The sequence below is a fragment of the Narcine bancroftii genome, chromosome 4 (genome assembly GCF_036971445.1).
Source record: "Narcine bancroftii isolate sNarBan1 chromosome 4, sNarBan1.hap1, whole genome shotgun sequence".
NCBI classification, from domain to species: domain Eukaryota; kingdom Metazoa; phylum Chordata; class Chondrichthyes; order Torpediniformes; family Narcinidae; genus Narcine; species Narcine bancroftii.
Window position 1 is genome coordinate 115,598,184 of NC_091472.1, and position 21,077 is coordinate 115,619,260.

The 21,077-nt window shown below is 43.8% G+C and overlaps 1 protein-coding gene across 6 annotated transcripts in view; it reads left to right on the forward strand.

Moving 5' to 3' along the window:
* ulk1b (unc-51 like autophagy activating kinase 1) overlaps positions 1–13,184 on the forward strand; it is an 81,861-nt gene extending 68,677 nt beyond the window's left edge. For all 6 annotated transcript variants that reach the window (XM_069932495.1, XM_069932497.1, XM_069932496.1 and 3 more), the window contains 3 exons: positions 1,242–1,399; positions 5,928–6,063; positions 9,522–13,184. In XM_069932495.1, coding sequence (XP_069788596.1) covers positions 1,242–1,399; positions 5,928–6,063; positions 9,522–9,577 — 350 coding nt within the window. In that variant the 3' untranslated portion in view covers positions 9,578–13,184. The remainder of the gene's footprint in view (positions 1–1,241; positions 1,400–5,927; positions 6,064–9,521) is intronic.
* Positions 13,185–21,077: the final 7,893 nt, after the last annotated feature.

Below are 21,077 nucleotides of genomic sequence, written 5' to 3' on the forward strand. Positions count from 1 at the left end.
TTTTGGACAGGTTGGGTTGGGAAAGGGGCCAGGATGTATTTGGAATTGGACCAGGACTGTGATACTGGCATGTCCGTTACCTTTTTGGTCAGTCACAGAGTGATGCACTGAGAAGATGAATTGGCTCATCACATGTTCTGTAAACCCATTCCTCAACTCTTTCCTGATTGCCCAGTTCTTGCTAACCTCCTTCACGAATGAGTAACCAGTCCGAAACACCAGGCATTCTTTTTCTCCCATGGATGCTGTTCAACCTACTGATTTCCTCTGGCAGAATATGTGCTGATCCAGATTCCAGCATCTCCTGTGTACTGAGGAAGGTTTGATTCCTGCCTATCTGCTGCAGGCTTTTGCAAATTCCACCTGTCAGTCAGATAGCCAGACCTGATTCTGTAGGAACAAACCTAGCCAGTTTGCTGATAGTTTTCAGTCTTAACTCCTTCAGAAAACTGCTCACAAACTGGCCTCCTGATTCTGGTTAAAGAGCCTTTGGTTTTAACAGAAAGCCTATCTATGTCTTGGAACTATAGCCTATCCTAAAGAGTCATGGAACAGAATATTGGGATAAATGCAAAGAGAGATGGACAGAAACATTCTGTGTATAAAGCATCGAAATGGACAAATTAAGGCATGCACTTGCTCATTTACAAGAAGTTTCCATCTGAGGAGTGATGCACTGTGTCCTGTGGTGATTCCACTCTCGCCTCCATCAAAGGGAGATTTCCTATGTCAATGTCACTTTGTGGTTACACTGACTAAAACTGCAGCAAGCAAGGGCTGTGGGAGAAAATTCCTCAAAGTGAAGAAAATTATCTTCACCTCAGCCCTAAACAACTTACCTTGGTTCCATATCCCTCAGTCAGGGAGAATATCGGACTGATATTCTCCAGCTTGTCCAATCATAGACTCACACAGCATGGAAATGGACACTGTGTGAGTCTATGATTGGACAAGCTAGAGAATATCACCAACTTGGACCCAACTTGCCCATGCCCACCAAATTGTCCCTCCCACATTAGTCCCACCTACCTGTGTTTGGTCCCTGTCCCTCTAAACCCATCCCATCCATAGATCTGTGTAATTGACAGAACGTCATTGTCAGTGTGGTGCCTCTGGTCTGTGTGTGATGGTGAAACGAAGCAAGCCTTCTTGTGGAATGCTGGGAGGTGGGAAATCAGTCGATATGAGGTTGATCACTCAGTGTTTGAGCTGAGGTCTAACAGTGCTCTGTGTCCCTGCAGTGGTGAAGAAGTTGAATGAACACTACAAGTCATGTGTGTCACTCTGCCGTTCCCTGAACTTCAGACTGCACAGATTCTTCGTTGACAAGCAACGTCTCATGGACAGGATTAACAGCATCGCTGCGGAGAAACTCATCTACAGCCACACTGTGCACATGGTAAAATATCCAAACTGGTGGGTAGAGAATGGGGGAAGATGTGGGGTAGAGTTGGTGTACTCCTACCCAACATCCCCACTGCCCTGTGTTTCCCATGCTGCTTCTGTTGGCCATGGACCAAGCCAGTGTGGGCTCTGCCCCAAAACCTGACAACACCTCGCGACAGAGATCTCTGCTCCTCATCAAATCTGGCGTCACACCACTGTGCCTTCACCTGCCTGCATCCTGATTTGGGAATCTCCTCTCTTAAACTCTCCACCCCTCCCTCCTCCATCCAAAACTGCCTCTCTGCCCAAGGTTTTGGTGATCTTCCAGATTTGTGACTTGGCCTCCAGATTAATTTGGGATCAAACCTGCTATATACTTTGGATTGTTTCAGAATGTGGGAAGGGTCACAGAGCATAAGTTGCTGTCCATCATTGATGTGGCTGGTGATTTGTGAACACTGTTCCCAAGCCACTCCCCTCACACTGAGAGATGATGCATTTCCCCAGCTGGCTGTGAGTGAGGTTTCAGAGGGAGCTGTGGGGAAACAGGGAACCCAGCTGGCTCTAGGGAGTTCAGGAAGCAACCCTGAGCAAATAATGATTTGATAAAGGGAAATTGGAAGAAGGAGCTCACTGGGGAGTTTAAAAGCATCCAAACATTTTGTAGATGAGTCAGAGGAATATGTGGCAATGTGAAGCCAATCACTGACCAACACTACTGCAGTCACTAATAAGCATGTGGCATTTGTGTTAAATGAATACTCTAAGAACATAAGAAATATGAATACCATTCAGCCCCTTGAGGTATCCTTGTCTTATATTAAAATTCTGCTCAATCCACTTTAACATTCGCCCTGATCTTTTGATTCCTTCGGTAACCTTAGGCTGGAACTTCCTGAGGGACTGAACAACTGAAACTCTCGGTGGATATGGCGAAGAATTACAAAGACCCACTACCCTTCAAACATCTTCACATTAGTGAACATGTTTAATTCTCTGCAGGGTCAAGGGGAATGTAGGTGGATCCTGTGTGGATGTATTTTATGTAAAAAAAAGCAAATGGGGAAATTAATAGGGTCCAATGAATCTCCTTCCCAGGATTCCCAGAGGGAAATCAAAACTCTTTTGTGTCAGGGATGGTGGTATTTGTCATTTTAGTTCATCATGTGGAGAGGAATTGTAGCTAATTCATTGGGAACTAAGCACCCGGTTAATAAAATGTTGATCAAAAGATGGCACCCTGGATTTGAAAATAGCAGTCTGTGACTGAAGTGGTTGACTGATTGGAAAAAGTTATTAGTTTGGTGATGAACAAAATGCATGTAATTGTCAAGAGATCTGCCAGAAGGCAGCCAATCAGATTTTTCAAGAGGTTTTTTCTTCACCAAAAATGGTTGCACACTGAATTAGAGGAATCCTTGTGATGCAGATCTGTAATTGGTTGGAGATTCTATTTGGAAGGAAATTGGATTGAAGGTGTCCCTGGAGAGGCATGCTAGAATCTCAGCTTCACAATCTCCATTGGGTTGTATTGGGTGCAGGGTCGGAAGTTGTACACCAAGAGACAAATGCCACTTCTGGCTGTTCCACCGTCCATGACTTCTCCTCGCAATGCTCACCTCCTGCCTCTTCCTCCCCCTGCCACTTCTCTAGCACATACCCTTTCACGAACTTACAGGAGCCAATTAACTGATCTTCTCATCTTGGAATGAGGGAGGAAACCGGAGCATCCTGAATCCCACATGATCACAGGGAGAATGTGCAAACTCCACACAGCTGACACCCAAAGCTGGGATTGATTCCTGATCCCTGGAGCGGTGATGCAGCAGCAGTAACTGCCCTCATGTTTCCCCTGGGAAGAGCCACAGTAAACACTGTGGGAAGAAGTTGGAGACTTTGGAGAGGGTGCAGAAGAGGATTGGAATGTTGCCTGGATCAGAAAGTATTAACTATGAAGAAAGACTGAACAAACTTAGACAGTTTTCTCAGGAGCGTAGAAGGCTGAAGGCAGACCTGATATATGTTTATAAAATTTATGAGAGGAATAGATAGGTTAGAGGGTCAGAGTCCTTTTGAAGGATGCCACTGTCACACACTAGAGAAGATAGAGTGCTCTCCATAATGTTCGGGGCAAAGACAAATTTTTTTCCTTTATTTGCCCCTGTGATCCAGTTTAAATCTATGATCAAACAATTCACATGTAATTTAAGTGTACATTCCAGATTTTATTCAAGGTTATTTATAGAGATTTTGGTTTGACCATATAGAAAATACAGCATTTTTTATCCATAGTTCTCCCATTTCAGGGCACCATAATGTTTGGAACATTTGGCTTCACAGGGGTTTGTGAGAATTCAGGTATGTTTAATTGCTTCATTGGTGCAGGTATAAGAGAGCTCAGCTTGCTTCTAAGCTTTTGATCACCTTTGGAGTCTATAGTTGCCATTTTCAACATGAGGACCAGAGTTGTACCAATGAAAATCAAAGAAGCCATTATGAGGCTGAAAAACAAAAATAAAACAGTAAGAGACATTGCCCGAACTTTAGGATTACCAAAATCAACTGTTTGGAACAGCATTGAGAAGAAAGGGCACACTGGTATGGATGTGTCAATGACCTTTGACTGCAGAAGACTTCGTGAACAGAAGTACAGAGGCTACACTGCAAGATGCAAACAACTAGAGAGCCACAGAAACATGGATGGCAGATGACAGTTTGCCAAGAAGTATTTAGTGGGGGGGGGTGAGATGTGGGCAGTCATATGAGACTCTAATTTTAAAATATTAGTTACATGATGTATGTAATAATGTTCTATATGAGTCTTGTAAAAAATTAAAATAAAGTATTCAAGAAAAAAGGTATTTAAAAGAGCCTGCAGAATTCTGGAGAAAGGTCTTGTGGACAGTTGAGATCAAGATTGACCTGAAACAGAGTGATGGCAGGAGCAAAGTGTGGAGGTGTAAAGGAACTGCCCAAGATCCAAAGCACACTTATCTTTACTGATGTAACTGCTGATGGCAGAAGCAAAATGAATTATGAGGTCTATGGAAACATATTATTTGCCTCCAACCTCATTGTGCTTCATCCTAGAGCAAGACAATGATCCTAAATATACTACTAAAGCAACAAAGGAGTTTTTCAAAGCTAAAAATGGGAAAATTCTTGAATGGCCAATGCAGTCACCTGATCTAAATCGAATTGAGCATCCCTTCCATATGCTGAAGAGAAAAACTGAGGGGACAAGACCCCAAAACAAGCAGGAGCTGAAGATGGCTGCAGGAGGAGCCTGGCTGAATGTCACTAGAGAACATACTCAGCATCTGGTGATGTCCGTGAATCACAGACCTCAAGTCATTGCATTGCAAGGGATATATAACAAAATAGTAAACATGACAACTTCAATATATGTACCATTCCTATGTTCTAAATATGGTGCCCTGAAATTAGGAGACTAAGAATAAAAAGTGCTATAATTTCTACATGGTCAAACCAAAATATCTAAAAATATTCTTGAATAAAATCTGAAATGCGCAATTTAATCACATGTGAATTGTTTGATACAAATTTAAAAAGGTGGAGCACAGGGGCAAATAGAAGAAAAAAAATCTTTGTCCCAAACGTTATGGAGGGCTCTGTAGGTTTAAGGAGAAACAGTTTGAACCCAGACAGTGGTGAGTGTCTTGAGCCAGGAGTGTGGTGGAAGCATTGTTTTCAAGACCTTTAGACATGCACGTGAATCTAAAGGGGATGAAGGAATATGAACCAGATGGAATTGGTTTAGATTGGCATCTCATTCCGAGCTGGATAAGTGGTCCCGAGCCAAATCATTGACTGATTATTTCTCCCCCAAGATGCTGCCTGTCCCAGAGTCCCTTCAGCTGCTCTGTGTTTGCTTAGGATTCCAGCATCTGCAGTTCTTGTGCTTTTCTAGATTGATAATTATGTTCAGCACTGACACGATGAGCCGAAAGGTCTGTTCCATGCTCCACATGTGTGCAGGAGTTGATCAGTTAGAGGCTTCCACACTCAGTTTATTGCAGCAGAACCCACTCCCAAAGAATGGCTGTGAAAGACTTTGGGATAATCCCACTGTCAGCAGCCTTTTGAGAGAGAGGAGGTTTGGTAAGGAGGAATATTGATGGAATATAGAGACAGTGGAAGGCCACTTGGACTCTTGAATATGTTCCATCTTTCAATTAGATCATGGCGACCTGTGACAAATCCCTGTATTCTTCAATACCTTTGGGTATCAAAAAAATCCCGTTCGTCACAGTTTTAAGTCATTCAGCATCAGGAGAGAGTCTTCCAAAGTCTCTGCCACTCATTGTCTGTTTCTTAACTTTATTCTTGAGACTTTGGATCTACGCTCAGAGCCTACGCCATGTTGTAAACTCCCTCACCAGTGGAAATAACCTGTTAATATCTTGGATTCCAACCAAATCTCCCCGTAACCTTCAAAAACGGACAGTGCAGATCCCCAACATTTGCCTGGCCTCAGCCGACATGAGTTGAATGAACACCTTGCTTCTGTCCAACTCCAGGTTCAGTCGACAGCTCTGGATGAGATGTTCCAGCAGGGGCAAGACTGCATTCAGCGCTACCAGAAGGCACTGCTGTTGATGGAGGGTCTCTCGCAGATTATCTCTGACCAGGAGGACGTGAGCAACATCAACAAGTGTAAGTGCTTCAGTCACTCCGCACGTCTGCTCAATGTTCCTGAAACCATGGCTGCCCACTGCCTTGCCCGACATACTGGGATTAATTTGTTTGCTGTGGGGACCAGCTTTGATAGAGCTGTTTGATTGCAGTAATTAGGTACCCAGCTACATGACTGAGTCCTTGAGCTTCAGAATTTATGGACAACAATGGCCAACTGATCTGATCTCATTGTCCCTTTGAGTTATAGAGTTGTACAACACAGAAACAGGCCCTTCAGCCCAACTCTTCCATGTTGACCAAGTTATCATCCCAAAGTAGTCCTATTTATCTGAATTTTGCCATATCCTTCAAGTCTTCTATCCATGTAGCTGTCTAATAGTCTTGTTAATGTTGCAGTTGTCCATTGGCAGTCCGTTCTATAGACCTATCAGCTCCTTTGTTAAACGTTGACCCTCGGTGATGTGCCAATTCGATTTTTCACTCCCCTATCCTGGGAAAAAGACTGACTATTCACCTTATCAATGATTGATATGGTCACCGCTCAGTCTCCAGCATGCTAGGTAAACAGTCCCAGCCTATCTGGTGTCTTCTGGTAACTCAAGGCCTCCAGTGCTGATAACATCCTTGTGATTCATTAAAAACATAAGTTACAGGAGCACGAGTTAGCCATCTGGTCTGTCGAGCTTTCTTCACCATTCAACAAGATCACAACTGATCTGGCCGTGGACTCAACTCAATCTAGCAGCCCATTCCCCATAACCCTTGGACCTTTGCTACTATGCAAAATATCTATCTATCTGTGTCTTAAGTACGCTTACTTGGGCAGAAAATTCCACAGATTCAGTCCTCTCTGGGATTGAACCATATTCCCTGGTTCTAGTCTCACCTATGAGTGGCAAGAATCTCCCTGCTTCCATCTTATCTATTCTGCCATTTAATTCTTACTGCTGCATTGTCGAGGAGGGAGGAAGAGGGAGGAGTAGCTCTCTGATAGGAGACAGAAGGGGATGAGGAGCTGGAGGAAGTGATACACTGGACCAAACTGTAGCTGGTGTTTCCTTAGGCACTTTTAGGTGGCCAAAATCCCCTGATGTAAAGCCACATATTATGCCCATATGCGGCTGTTGGGAGGCCACTTGAAAGCTCAGGAGGTGCATGCGAAGCAAACTTTGTAACCCTCCTTCAGGAGGAATAATCACCTGAGCACTAAGGTCTCCCCCACACATGAATGCAGCTGCCTGAAAGTGGCTGCTAAGGGGATGATCAGCTGGCGAGCACCTGACAACCCCCCATCCCCGCTGCCCCTGCTCCCCAGTGCGGAACATCGGGCTGGGCTGGCTGTCAGGGCTGGGGCAGCCGGCACGGGCCGTAGGGGTTGGGGTGGCCGGTGTGGGCTGTCCCCATACTGATCCCACTTCCCTGCTCTCCCCACAGCCCCGTGACGATCCCCACACAGATCCCACTGCCCTGCTCTTTCCCCATAGCCCAATGTCAATCCCCACACTGATCCCTCTGCCCCAAGTTCTCCCCATAGCCCTGTGTCGGCCCCACATTGATCCCACTGCTCTGCTCTCTCCCCATAGCCCCATGTCGGTCCCCACACTGATCCCACTGCCCCATGCTCTCCCCACAGCCCTGTATCAGTCTCCACACTGTGGGGTGGCCGGCGCAGGCAGAGCAGTGGATCAGTGTGGGGACCGACACTGGGCTATGGGGAGAGAGCAGAGCAGTGGGTACTGGCACGGGGCTATGGAGAGAGAGCAGAACAGTGGGATCAGGGTGGGGACTGACACGGGGCTATGGGGAGAGAGCAGAGCAGTGGGATCAGTGTGGGGACTGACACAGGGCTGTGGGGAGAGCACGGGACGGGATCAGACACGGGGCTATGGGGAGAGAGCAGAGCAGTGGGATCAGTGTAGGGACTGACACGGGGCTATAGGGAGAGAGCAGAGCAGTAGGATCAGTGTGGGGACTGACACAGGGCTGTGGGGAGAGCACGGGGTGGGATCAGACACGGGGCTATGGGGAGAGAGCAGAGCAGTGGGATCAGTGTGGGGACTGACACAGGGCTATAGGGAGAGCAAGGAACAGTGGGACCAATGAGGGGACAGCCTGCGCTGGCAGGCCCAGCACTGACAGCCCACGCCGGCTGCCCCTGCTCTGACAGCCCACGCTGCAACCCCAGCGCCGAAAATCTGCCACCCCAACCCTGACAGCCCGAAGGGACAGGAGCCAGAGTGCAATCCAAGGTGCCTCCCCTGCAGCTGTCCCTTTCAGGTGGCTGCGCTGAAAGCACAGCGCTGGCCACCTGAATGACCATTCCGCAGGTCTGAATCCGCTTCTGCAAGCGCATTCTTGATGGAGAATGCACCTGAAAGCGGCTCTTCACTCCTGTTCATCTCTGCAAAAGTGATTGACTTGCTACCCCCTTACCACCCTCTTCTTACCTGTTAGACTATGCTCCTCCTTCATCCTCTCTCCACTCCGTCTTCCTCCCCACAAATTTTTATTCAGGCCTGTTTCTGCTTCTTTCTGACAAAGGGCCCAAAACATTGGTTACCCTTAATTTCTTTGGATGCTGTGTGACTTGCTGAGTTTCTCCAGCACGTTTGTGTATTACAGCTTTACGTTTTGATGATTTTCGATGTTTCTGTACTTCTACTTCATTGCTGACCTTTGGAGATTTTTGTAAGGGGATGGCCAAGCACCAATATTTAATAAGCTTATTCCACTGCTTCTCTTTCCACTGGTGTGGATAACCCAACATATCTTCCTGCCTGCTCACATAACCCACCCAGCATCGTTATCTCCCCACACACACCCTTTGTGTCCTGCTTATCTTTATCACTGTTCTTTGTGTTACAACAAACTTGGATATTCCTCTTGGTCCTTGCATGTGTTATTAATACATACAGGTACACAATCCTTTATCCGGAACCCTTGGGGGACAGTGTGTTCCGAATTTTTGATTTTTCCGGATTCCGGAAAGCCAGATATAAGCCCACCCGAATTGTGCTGCTGTATCCACCCCCACCCCCTTCCATTTCCACTGCCATCTCCCCCCACCCCCCAACCTCGCCTGCCCGACTCGGCTGCCAGTCTCCCCCCCCCACCTCGCCCGCCTTGCTAATTTTTGGAGCTTTCCGGATTTCAGATTTCTGGATAAAGGATTGTAATTGTCTGAGGCATCCCACTAGTTAACATTTCTCTCTGTCAAACAATTCTCAATCAATGCTACATATTCTAAACTACTGAGTCCTTTTCTTCTACAGTGACTGTTTGAGTAGCACATTTTTGAATGCTTTTTGGAAACACAAATGTTTTACATCTACTGGCTCCCCTGTATCTACCCTCAGTGAATAATTTCACTTCATAAAACATTGTTGACCCTGCCACCCTACTATGTTTCTCAAAATCCTCTGTTATCACTGTTCTGTACATTTAACACAGGATGTAACTTTGGTTCTGGATTCTAGGTAAGCACTGCATCGAACGCAGACTGTCTGCATTACATCCAGGGCTGTGTGCGTGACACTTTCCAGATGAAAGACCTTCCCATGTCTTAAACCTTGAGTTGCCTGGAATTCCTGGACACTTCTTTGGAACAATCCCGATTGGTGACCTTCCCCTCTGAAATGGACACGGTGTTTATCTTCACTCACACCTGGAAACCAAGTGGCTTGTTGTGAATGGTAGGTGGGAGCTGCTTCTCCTGCAGGGCCACTTGTAGATGTCACTGTTCTGCAGCAAATATCCTTCGCTGCCAACGACCTTTTGGCTTATGCTATCGAGCAGAGGAAAGCAATGTCATGTAGGTGAAAGTATACGGTGACCTATTAAAATAGCCAACAATCAGTTGATCCATTAATGAAGAGAGTTATAAACTTGCCACTGACAGGTCAGTGCAACAAAGCTCCCTGATTTTTTTCATCGAATGCTGCCTTGAAGCACTTTTCTCACTTTTCTTGAAAGTGTTAATCATGTGTGCACACTCGCACACGCAGTCTGCCGCTCACTAGCTTGCGCACACACACTGCACCTGCAGACACTAGCCTAGGAAATGAAGGTGCACTTTACCTGAGACTTGGTTATAAACTTGAAGCACACCACAGCTTGTGTGATGTATCACAGAACAGAACCCAAAGATACACAACTCCCTTGCCCTCCTCATCCCCACCCCCATCATCTGTCTTTGTGTTGCACTATCGCCTAGTACATGACAGTTTGGGGCAAGTATATGTGGGTCCCATTTGTTTCCCAGCCACAGCCTCTCACTGAGCTCAAACAGCAGCCACAGACAATCATACCTCTGGACTCTCCCCACTAACTCCTTCCTTGCTCCTGGGTTTTGTGAGTGTGCTTTATCTCTCGTGGATGAATGAAGCAAGATGACAAATGATCGAGAGTTTGAAAGCAAGTGTGTAAAATGTGAGGGAGACTGAAGCAAATGGTCACTTGAATGTTCCTGGCACAGTTGGAACATAAACTACTCAAATTTATAAACCAATTATTTCCTTACACTTTCCCTTAAATACTTGAAATTAGCCACAGTGTGTATACAAGAATACATGCGTACATATTTCTGCCTGTTTGATATTACACACACACACACACACACACACACACACACACACACACACACACACACACACACACACACACACACACACTTCAGCGTACAAGTCGAGTTGTGAAACCCAAAAAAATCTCTCGAAAAATGGGGGTTGAGTTGTATGCTGGATATACCTTGAGACCTTAAATTCAGCTCAAAATCCAATCTCTGCTGATACAAGTCGACCCTTGAATATTCAATTCAGCATATAAGTCAACCGATGAAAACCCAAAAAACCCGACTGACATATTTTCATTGAGATTTTTATTGAAAACAACATAATTAGCACCCTTCAAAATCATTATCATTGTCTGAAAACAACAACTACATTTAAAACCCTTCAAAATCACTCCTTATCATCTTCTGAAGCAAAGATGGCAGTCATCATACAGGTCCCAGTCTGTATATGATAAGGTGGTTTTGGCTTCGTCGTTAGTGTCCCACAATAAATCATCTTCCGTGCCATCAATGGCATAAGAGATACTGTACTTTTTAAACGATTTTATCAGTCTCAACTTTAACTTTGTCCCATGCCTTGAGTATGAAGTTACACAGCAAATCAAGTGATGGAGCACACATTGCCCCACCTTTTGTAAATGATTTTTCTGCACTCGACATCCATTTATTCCTATCCTCGTGCTCATGGTCTTTGAATAGGTTGTTAAAGCAGATATTAAGAGGTTGCACTATGGACATCAAACCACCCAGGATAACACCCACCATGTAAGTATTATGTCGTGCTAATCTATTTTAATCTTCTCAATTAAGTGGCTACAAAACATATCCCAGACCAGCAAACTCTATTCTTTGTGTAAACCATTTTCATCCATCCATCCTTTTCATGAAAATGTACAAAAATGCATGAAGGGAATTTCATTTTTGGTTTAATTTTGCGTTTGAAGATTACCATAGGTCTTAACTTTGTCCCGATGGCCATGCCCAATAATACCACCATAAACTTGGTCCTTTCGTGACCTGTACTTCTTGTTTGCACAGTTTTAACACCTTCCCATTCCACTGTTCTATTGCCTATCGTCAAAATTCATGGGGGTTTTGTCTATGTTTTTGATATTACCTCAAGGCAAGTACATCAGTTTTGAATTAAAAAAAAGTTGTTTGACTTCAAAGCAGAGATGAAAGTCATTGAAATGTTCAAAAAGGAAAAGCCAAACACAATCTGCTGGAGCAACTCAGCGGGTGGAGCCACGTCAGTGGGAGAGAAAGAGTGGTTGTCATTTCAAGCCAAAGTCCTTTATCAAGAGACTTTCACTGCTGTAAATATACATTGGGTAGGGGGCCACTTGGTCCTGATTCTTGTGCAAGCTGTTTGAAAGAGTGACACCATCTATTCACAGCTTTTCCCTCTGTCACCCAGACTATGACTCATTAGTGTTTCTGCTGGTTCCGTATAATAAACTGGTGAAAACTTACAACTTTATGATTAAGATCTTTTGGTAGTTTCTGTGCAATTTTTTTTTTTTTTTTTATGTAATACCAGATTTTTCATGTTCTTGAAATGATTACACCAGCCTAATTACATCCACCTACTGTAGCCTCAAAATCACCAGGGAGGTACAAATGTTCTTATTTTATTTCAGGTGCCGATGTAGCAATCTTGCCTCTGTTCACATACCCATTCTGCAATGTGATTTTCCAACACTGGCCAACGTTCTTTTCTCAAAGAACATTGCCTTTTTGGTTTTTCTTAAAGTCTCTTTTTTCTTCCTCTTATCCCTTACCAACTTCTCATTCACATCAGATTTTCTTGCAGCAGTTCAGTTGTTGGTTTTCTTGGCCATTTCTATCACTTTCAACTTAAAGCTTGCTTCATGTTTTCATTATGTGCTGCATAGTGTCGATAGCAATCACCTCCAGCCAATGCCCAGAGGATAAATCCGTGCAATCTATGGTGATCAACGTATATGCCAGTCAATGGCCCATCTCAGGCATCGCGAGCTTTGGGGGTCGACTTGTACGCTGGTCAGTCAATGGGGCACCTCAGGCAGCCAGAATCTCCAGTTATACCTTAAAATGCGGCTGAAAAAGGGGGTTGACTTTTACACCAGTCCACTTGTACGCCAAAGTGTGTGTGTGGTGTGTGTGTGTGTGTGCGTGTGTTCAGCAATGATATCAGTGCCACCAAGCTTGTTACAGAAGGTTCAAAGTAACCCCTTGGTATGTTACATAAATGTTGTCAATAAATATTTATTGCCTTGTCGTCAGAAATGGAACTGAGTGATCACTCAGTGTCACCTGCTCTTGAGGCAACCTGATTATGGTTATTTCTTCACAGTTGCAAGGTAGATGTGTAGATGTTGTTTTCTTTCACTTGGTTCCCATGAGCTCCTGGCTTATATATTCAGGTTCAACTGTTCAATGTGTGTTTTGTTACTCTTCAATGTTAAAATGCTGGAAATATTTTTATTTGTTCTGTGTTTATTTCTTTGTGTGCTGTAACTTCATTTCTTTGTTTTGAAATGTTTGAAACATTAAAAAAAACACTTAAATAAATCTAACCAAAATCTTGTCTGTTTGCCTGCTTGCATCTTTGGGAGAGTTTAGAGATCATATTGTGGCTCCCTAGGTTTGGAGTAACCTGTAGTAAATTGGCACTGTGTGCTGTTTCCTGCCAGATTTGGTGAGGTGAAAATAAATTATCAGAGAATGCTGGATATGCTCTGCAGGTCATTCAGCATCTATGGAGACAGAAGCAAGGTCAGCATTTCACTTCAAGGCCCCTTGATTAGAACCAGAAAATTGAGACGGTCAGGGTTTTATAAGTTGTAGCGGGGAGGGTCGAGAGACCAGAAGAAATGTCTGGGCCTGACCAAAGTTGTCAAAGTGACACCAGTACCTTGTACACCTTTCAAGGAGCTTCTCTTGATGCACCAGGCTGCAGTCATGTTTGCACATTATCAGGTGAAGATAATCAAATAGTTTGGCCTTAATTTGGGGTTTCCGAATAGCATCCAAAATTCTTCACAGCCATTGAAATGTAGATAATGTTGTAACAGTGCCCAGTCTGTGCACAAGAAGATCCGACAATCACAGTGTGGATTTGTGATGGGAAGATCATGTTTGACAAACCTTATCGAATTTTTTGAGGAGGTTACTAGGAAAGTCGATGATGGTAAGGAAGTGGATATTGTATATATGGACTTTAGTAGGCCCTTTGATAAGGTTCCTCAGGGAAGGTTAGGTATTATTAGGTATTAACATTAAAGTAGTAAAATGGATTCAACAATGGGAGATGCCAGAGAGTAGTGGTAAATAACTTTGTCAGATTGGAAGCCGGTGACTAGCGGTGTGCCTCTGGGTTCAGTATTGGATCCATAACTATTTGTCATATACATTAATGATCTGGATAAAGGGATGGTAAATTGTATTAGTAAATATGAGGCTGATACTAAGATAGGTGGAGCTGTGGATAGTGAAGAAGGGTTTTAAAGCTTGGAGAGGGATTTGGACTGCTTAGAAGAGTGGGCTGAAAGATGGCAGATGAAGTTTAATGCAGATAAGTGTGAGGTGTTATATTTTGGTAGGGCTAATCAAATAGGACATACATGGTGAATGGTTGGGCATTGAAGAGTCCAGTAGAACAGAGAAATAATGGTACATAGTTCCCTGAAGGTGAAGTCACATGTGGATAGAGTATGTTTGTCCTTTATAAATCCGAGCATTGAGTATAGGAGCTGGGATGTTATGTTAAAATTGTAAAAGGCATTGATGAGGCCAAATTTGGAGCATTGTGTATATTTTTGGTCACCAAAGAAGAGGAAAGATATCAACCAATTGGAGAGAGTGCAGAGATTTACTAGAATGTTGCCATGTTTACAAGTTCAAAGTTATAGGGAAAAATTAAATAAGTTAGATCTTTATTCTTTGGAGTGTAAAAGTTTGAGGGGATTTGATTGAGGTATCTAAAATTATTAGGGGTATAGAAAGAGTTAATGTGGAGAGGCTTTTTCCTTTAAGAAAGGGGAGATACAAATGAGATGACATGAGTTGAGAGCTAGGGGTCAAAAGTTTAAAGCAATGGTTCTCAACCTTTTTCTTTCCACTCATATACCATTTTAAGTATTCCCTAAGCCATAGGTGCTCTGTGATTAGTAAGGGATTGCTTAAGGTGGTACATGGATGGGAAAAAAAAGTTTGAAAGCCACTCTTAATTGTACCTAATTAACTCGTTATGTGCACGGTTTCATAACTTCAAAGGAAATGGCAATTTTACTCAAGCAAAATATTTCAGTAACAATTGGGTCTAGAGCAGTGATTCTCAACCTTCTCTTCCCACTCACCTTAAGTAATCCCTTACTAATCATAGAGCACTTAGGGCATAGGGACTACTTAAAGTGGTATGTGAGTGGAAAATGGTTGAGAACCACTGGTTTAGAGGAAACATGAGGGGGGACTTCTTTACTCAGAGAGTGGTGGGTGTGAGGAACGAGCTTCCAGACAAAGTGGTGGAGGCGGGCTCAATATTAGCATTTAAGGATGTGTTGGAGGTATATATGGATGCAAAAGAAATGGGTCATGGTTTGAGTGTCAGTGGGATTAGGTGGGAGAAAGTGTTCAGCATGGACTAGAAGGGCAAAGTTGGCCTGTTTCTATGCGGTAATGATACCTTGTGTAATGATGTTGAAGGGATGTAGCCCATGCTGTCCAAATATCAATCATACAGCTGATACAATACATCTTTGGAATGTGGGTGGAAATCATGCAGACGTGGGGAGAACATACAAACTACTTACAGACAGCGCCGGATTTTAACCAGAGTTGGTGGCACTGTAACAGCGTTGTGCACACTGCTACTCGAACCGTGCCGCCCTACGCAGGAGGCTGAGGATGTCGATCAAATGATGAGGGACATGGAAAAGGTAGATTGTCACCGTCTGTGGTAGTGACGATAAATTCTTCTTGCTCCCAGTGGCACAGTGGATATAATCATTCCTGTTGAATGGATAAATCTATTTCTGTACTCATGGGGTCTTTGAGTTTTATAAGAATGGGGAGGAAAAGTTAAATATCATGTATTTGATTCATCAGTGAAATTTGAAGCCACATGGCGACCTTTTAAGTCTTATTTTCATTTGATGTAAACATATTCAATGAGATTTGATGCATTTAGTCTTCCAGTTGAGGTATAGACTTACTTTTAGTTTTTGATTCACAGTATGGAATCAAAAGCTACAACCCTCTATAACCCTCTTGCTCAGATGTTTTGTTTTGGTTAGTATTTTTTTTTAAAACAGAGTAGGTTAGGTTTTTTTTATATATATAATATTGTCTATGTTTTTTTCTGTCTTCACCCAGTGCAATGGAGGGGAGACCAAGTTATACTGTTTTAAGTTTTATCTTGATACATAAAGGTTTGCAGGTTCATGGAGCAGAGTGTACCTTCCTGTATTGATTTACAGAACTGATAGGAGAGTTTGAGCTCAAAAACACCTCAAGGCAAGTACATCAGTTTTGAATTTTAAAAAGTTGTTTGACTTCAAAGCAAAGATGAAATTCATTGAAATGTTCAAACGGGAAAAGCCAAACACAATCTGCTGGAGCAACTTAGCGGGTGGAGCAATGTCAGTGGGAGAGAAAGAGTGGTTGTCATTTCAAGCCAAAGTCCTTTATCAAGAGACTTTCACTGCTGTAAATATACATTGGTTAGGGGGCCACTTGGCCCTGACTCTTGTGCAAGCTGTTTGAAAGAGTGACACCATCTACTCACTGCTTTTCCCTCTATGACTCAGCCTACGACTCATTGGGTAAACGCCCATGATTGCAGAACACAAAATTTTACTCCAGGAGCACGCTTCACAATTAAATGGAGTGGAGGATTTAGCAGGAGATCAGCACGTTGATTGGTGGGGCAGGCTTGCGGGCTGATTGGCCTCCTGTTCCTGTTCCTTACGTTCAGTTACGTGCCTATTTCACTATTTGTGGCACATGAGTCATTCATCAGGTCTTGGGAAATTTGTGGAATTATCCAACAGGTCATTTGAAGCAGCATCAATGGCTTACAGCAGGAAGCACAAACCAACAGTCTCTGAATAGAGTGAGGTCTGTGGGTAGAGGTTTGGGAGCGAAGAGGGAGGTAGTCGAAGGAAGGAAGGAAGAGAGAGGTTGGAGGATCGGAGGAGGGGAAGGGAGGTGTGGGAGGAAGGGAGGGAGTTGGGAGGTGTGAGAGGAGGGGAAGGGAGGTGGGAGGAGGGGAAGGGTGGTAAGAGGAATGTGTGTGGGTGTGTGTGTTTGCGTGGGTATGTGGAATGCGTGTGTCTTGGAATCTGCCTGACCTGAATGTTTCCAGCATTTTCTGCTTTCCCCTTCAGTACGTTACTTGGGTGGAAGCAGATTTACAGCAATGATGATGAAGCTGATCTAGAGTCCTCGGAAATGTAGTCAGCAGCATTTTAAACAAAACGTGTAAATTTGTGAAACCTGCCAGATCAAAGAGTTAATGTGTTGGCAGAGACTGTGAACAGACTTTGGAAACAGAGGATGAATGGATAAGGTGTGAGCAGTGGGTAGTTCTCAGCACTGAGCTCCTGTTATAGTAAATATAAAGTCCTTTCCATTTCAAATTTATTGTCAGAGGACATACATGACTCCTCTTATTTTTGCCATTGCATTCGAACCATTGTCAATCATGTTCAGCCTTCCCCTTCCTTTAAAGGCATTGTCCAAAGTGGACTTGAAGAGAGTTTGATTTTATGCTGATGACTTGTCTCATTCTGGAGGAGCTTGGCTTGATTTCAGGTTATAAATGGAATCTTGAAGAGTGAATGTATTACTCCATCCACAGAGCAGCTCTGTAACTTAACCAATCAGACTGCTTTTTCAGTTTAATCCATCAGGTTTCAAGTACCTTGGAGTAAAAATCATACGAACATTCTCCAATCTCCTAATAAAAAAATTTACTTCTCTTATTGACCAGGTGAAATCAGAATTTTAGAGATGGAGCAATTTGGCCCTTTCATTAATGGGCGGAATAGATATAATCAAAATAAACATACTGTATTATCAAGATTCCTTTACTTGTTTCAAACCATCATCCTGGCTGCAGTGTACATTCCGCCCCAGGCTAACGTCAGGCTGGCACTGGAGCGACTGAGCACTGTGATAAACAGCCACGAGTCAGCACATCCTGATCCTTTCTGATTATTGGAGGGATCTTCAATCAAGCCAACCTGAAGAAGTCTCTGACAAACTACCATCAACACGTCACGTGCGAGACCAGGGGAGCCAACACACTCGACCACTGCTACACCACCATGAAGAATACAGACTGAGACATACCATGGCTGCATTTCAGCAAGTCTGATCACCTGGCTGTACTCCTACTCCCAGCGTACAAGCAGAGACTGAGGACCGCACCAGTGGTGAAGATGGCAAAAATATAGTCTAGGGAGGTGGAGGAGTGTCTGCAGGACTACTTTGAATCCGTGGACTGGAACATATTCAAGAACATCCATAGACTTGAATGAATACACAAAAGGTGCCACTGACTTCCTCAAGACCTGCGTGGATGAGTGTGTGCCCACGCGCACATACAGGGTGTTCCCCAACCAGAAGCCCTGGATGAATCAGAGAATCCGCAACCTACTGAGGGCGAGAATAAGGGCATTTATGGCTGGGGATCAGGATCTTTACAAGAGATCCAGATGTGACCTGTGGAAGGTCATGTCCAAAGCAAAGAGGCAATTCTGGAAGAAACTAGAGCCAGAGCCAGATGCTCGCCAGTTATGGGAGGGAGTGCAGGACATTACAGCCTACAAAGCGAAGGCAAACACTACAGACAGCCGTGATGCTTCACTACCCGATGAGCTGAACAGCTTCTATGCCCGCTTTGAGAAGAAGAATCAAACAGTGCCAACTAGAATCCCTGCAAAGGCTGAGGACCCTGTGATATCTGTCTCTGAGGCTGACGTCAGGACATCATTCAAGCCCTGATGGCATACCTGGCAGGGGACTGAAAATCTGCACCAACCAGCTAGCCGGAGTGTTTATGGACATTTTCAACCTCTCATTATGGCAGTCAGAGGTTCCCACCTGCTTCAAAAGGGCATCAGTCATCCCAGTACCCAAGAGGAGTGTGAGATGTCTCAACGACTACTGCCCAGAAACACTAACTTCTACTGTGATGAAATGCTTTGAGAGGCTGGTCATGACCAGAATTAACAAATACCTATGTATCGATCGACCCACTGCCATTCACCTATTGTCACAATCACTCCACGGCATTATGCAATATCATTGCTTTTCACTCAGCTCTTGATCACCTCATAAACAGCATTTCATACATACAGCTACTCTTCATCGACTACAGCTCAGCCTTCAACACCATTATTCCCTCAGTGCTGGTCAAGAAGTAACAAACTCTAGGCCCTTGCAGCCAGATCCTTGACTTTCTGATCGAAAGACCACAGTCAGTACGAAATGGAAACAACATCTCCTCACTGATCATCAACACAGGTCCACCCCAAGGATGCGTACTTAGCCCACTGCTCTACTCTCTCTACACCCATGACTGTGTGCTAGGTACAATTCCAATGCCATCTACAAGTTGTCGGCAGAATCACAAACGGCAATGAAAAAGCATAAAGGAGGGAGATGGATCGCTTGTTGAATGGTGTAACAACAACAACCTTGTGCTTAGCAAAACCAAAGAGACTTCAGGAGGAAGTCAGAGGAACACAACCCAGTCCTCATCGAGGGCTCAGTAGTGGAGAGGGTCAAGAACTTTAAATTCCTGGGTATCAACATCTCTGAGGATCTGTCCTAGAGCCTTCACATTGATTCAATCACAAATAAGGCTCGCCAGTGGCTATACTTTGTGAGGTATCTGAGGCGGTCAGTACGTCACTGAAGATGCTCATAAACTTCTATAGGTGAACTGTGGAGAGAAGTCTGGCTGGTTGCGTCTCTGCCTGGTATGGAGGTGCCAACTCTCAGGACAAGAATAAACCCCAGAGGGTTGTTAACTCAGCCTGCAATGTCACAGGTACCGGACTTAGTGGACATCTACATGGGGCTGAGTCTTAAAAAAGCAGCCTCTAACCTCAAAGACCCCCAGCACTTGGGCCATGCCCTCTTCACTCTGTTACAATCGGGGAAAAGGTACAGGAGCCTAAAGATGAGCACTCAGCGGCATTAGGACAGCTTCTTGCCCTCCACCCCCCCCCCCCCACCCGCCATCACATTCATGAATAATCAATGAACCAAAGACACTGCTTTACTTTTCCTGCACTATTATTGATATTATTTTTATTTTTTTTATATAGTGATGTTGTAAGATGGTTACGCTACGACGCTGCTGCAAATCACCGAATTTCACAACTTGTTCATGAAAATAAATTCTGATTCATACTTCCTCCAAAATATTTTTTCACTTTGCCAGATAAAATAATGTCCTCCTTTATTTGGAACGGGAAATCTCTAAGGGTCCAAAAAGCATTATTACAAAATTGTAAGATTAGTGGAGGACTCGCTCTTCTCAATTTCCAATTCTACTACTGGGCAGCACATTCACACAAGCTAAATTACTGGGTGCTCTCCTGGTGTAAACTGGAAGAGTCATCTTGTAAATTGTCATCTTTAGCCACCATGGTATAATTTTCATTGCCCACAAAACCCTCTCATCACACCAACAACCCAGTGGTGCACAAGAAAGTAAAAGTTAGACGTCACTTTAAGTGGGCAGTGGCATCATTTCAGGGTCACTTAAAATAACAATCATTTATTTTCACCTTGTCTTTTTTTCATACATGGTAAACTAAAGGTATCAAATGTCTTCAAGATCTTTGTGCAGACAGAAGGTTTAGCAGCTTCATCTCTCTGTCACACACACATGGCTTACCTGCATCACCCTTATTTTGTTACTTTAAGATTTGATATTTTATTTCAAAGGCTTTCCCAAACTTCCCTCAGTTACCTGCCAAACAATCCTAAGAAGATCTAATATCAGTTAATCCAGGAGCGAGAGGGACAATTTCAAAAATGTATAGTTCTGTCAATTAAAAGTCATTCACATTCTAAAATAAAGACAGAATGGGAGCAAGAGATGGAAATGGAAATTGAGGAGAAACTGTGGGAAGAGGCTATTGAGATCATTCTTTCTATCATCACCTGCGCTCACTTGGGACTCTTTCAGTTCGAGGTGCTGCATAGGGTTCACTTTTCAAAATCCAGATTGTCAGCCATTTATCCTGACATAGAGGACAAATGCAATAAGTGTAATGGCTCTCCTTGCCACCGAAGTCGCATGTTTTATCAATGCCCCAAAATACAAGGGTTCTGGAGCGGAGTCTTCAGCACACTATCTGAAATATTTAAAGGCAATTTCCCTGCCTTTTGACTGCAATATTTGGAATTTCCAACAACTCCTTATATTCTCTGCAGAAAGATGCAATAGCATTTACATCAT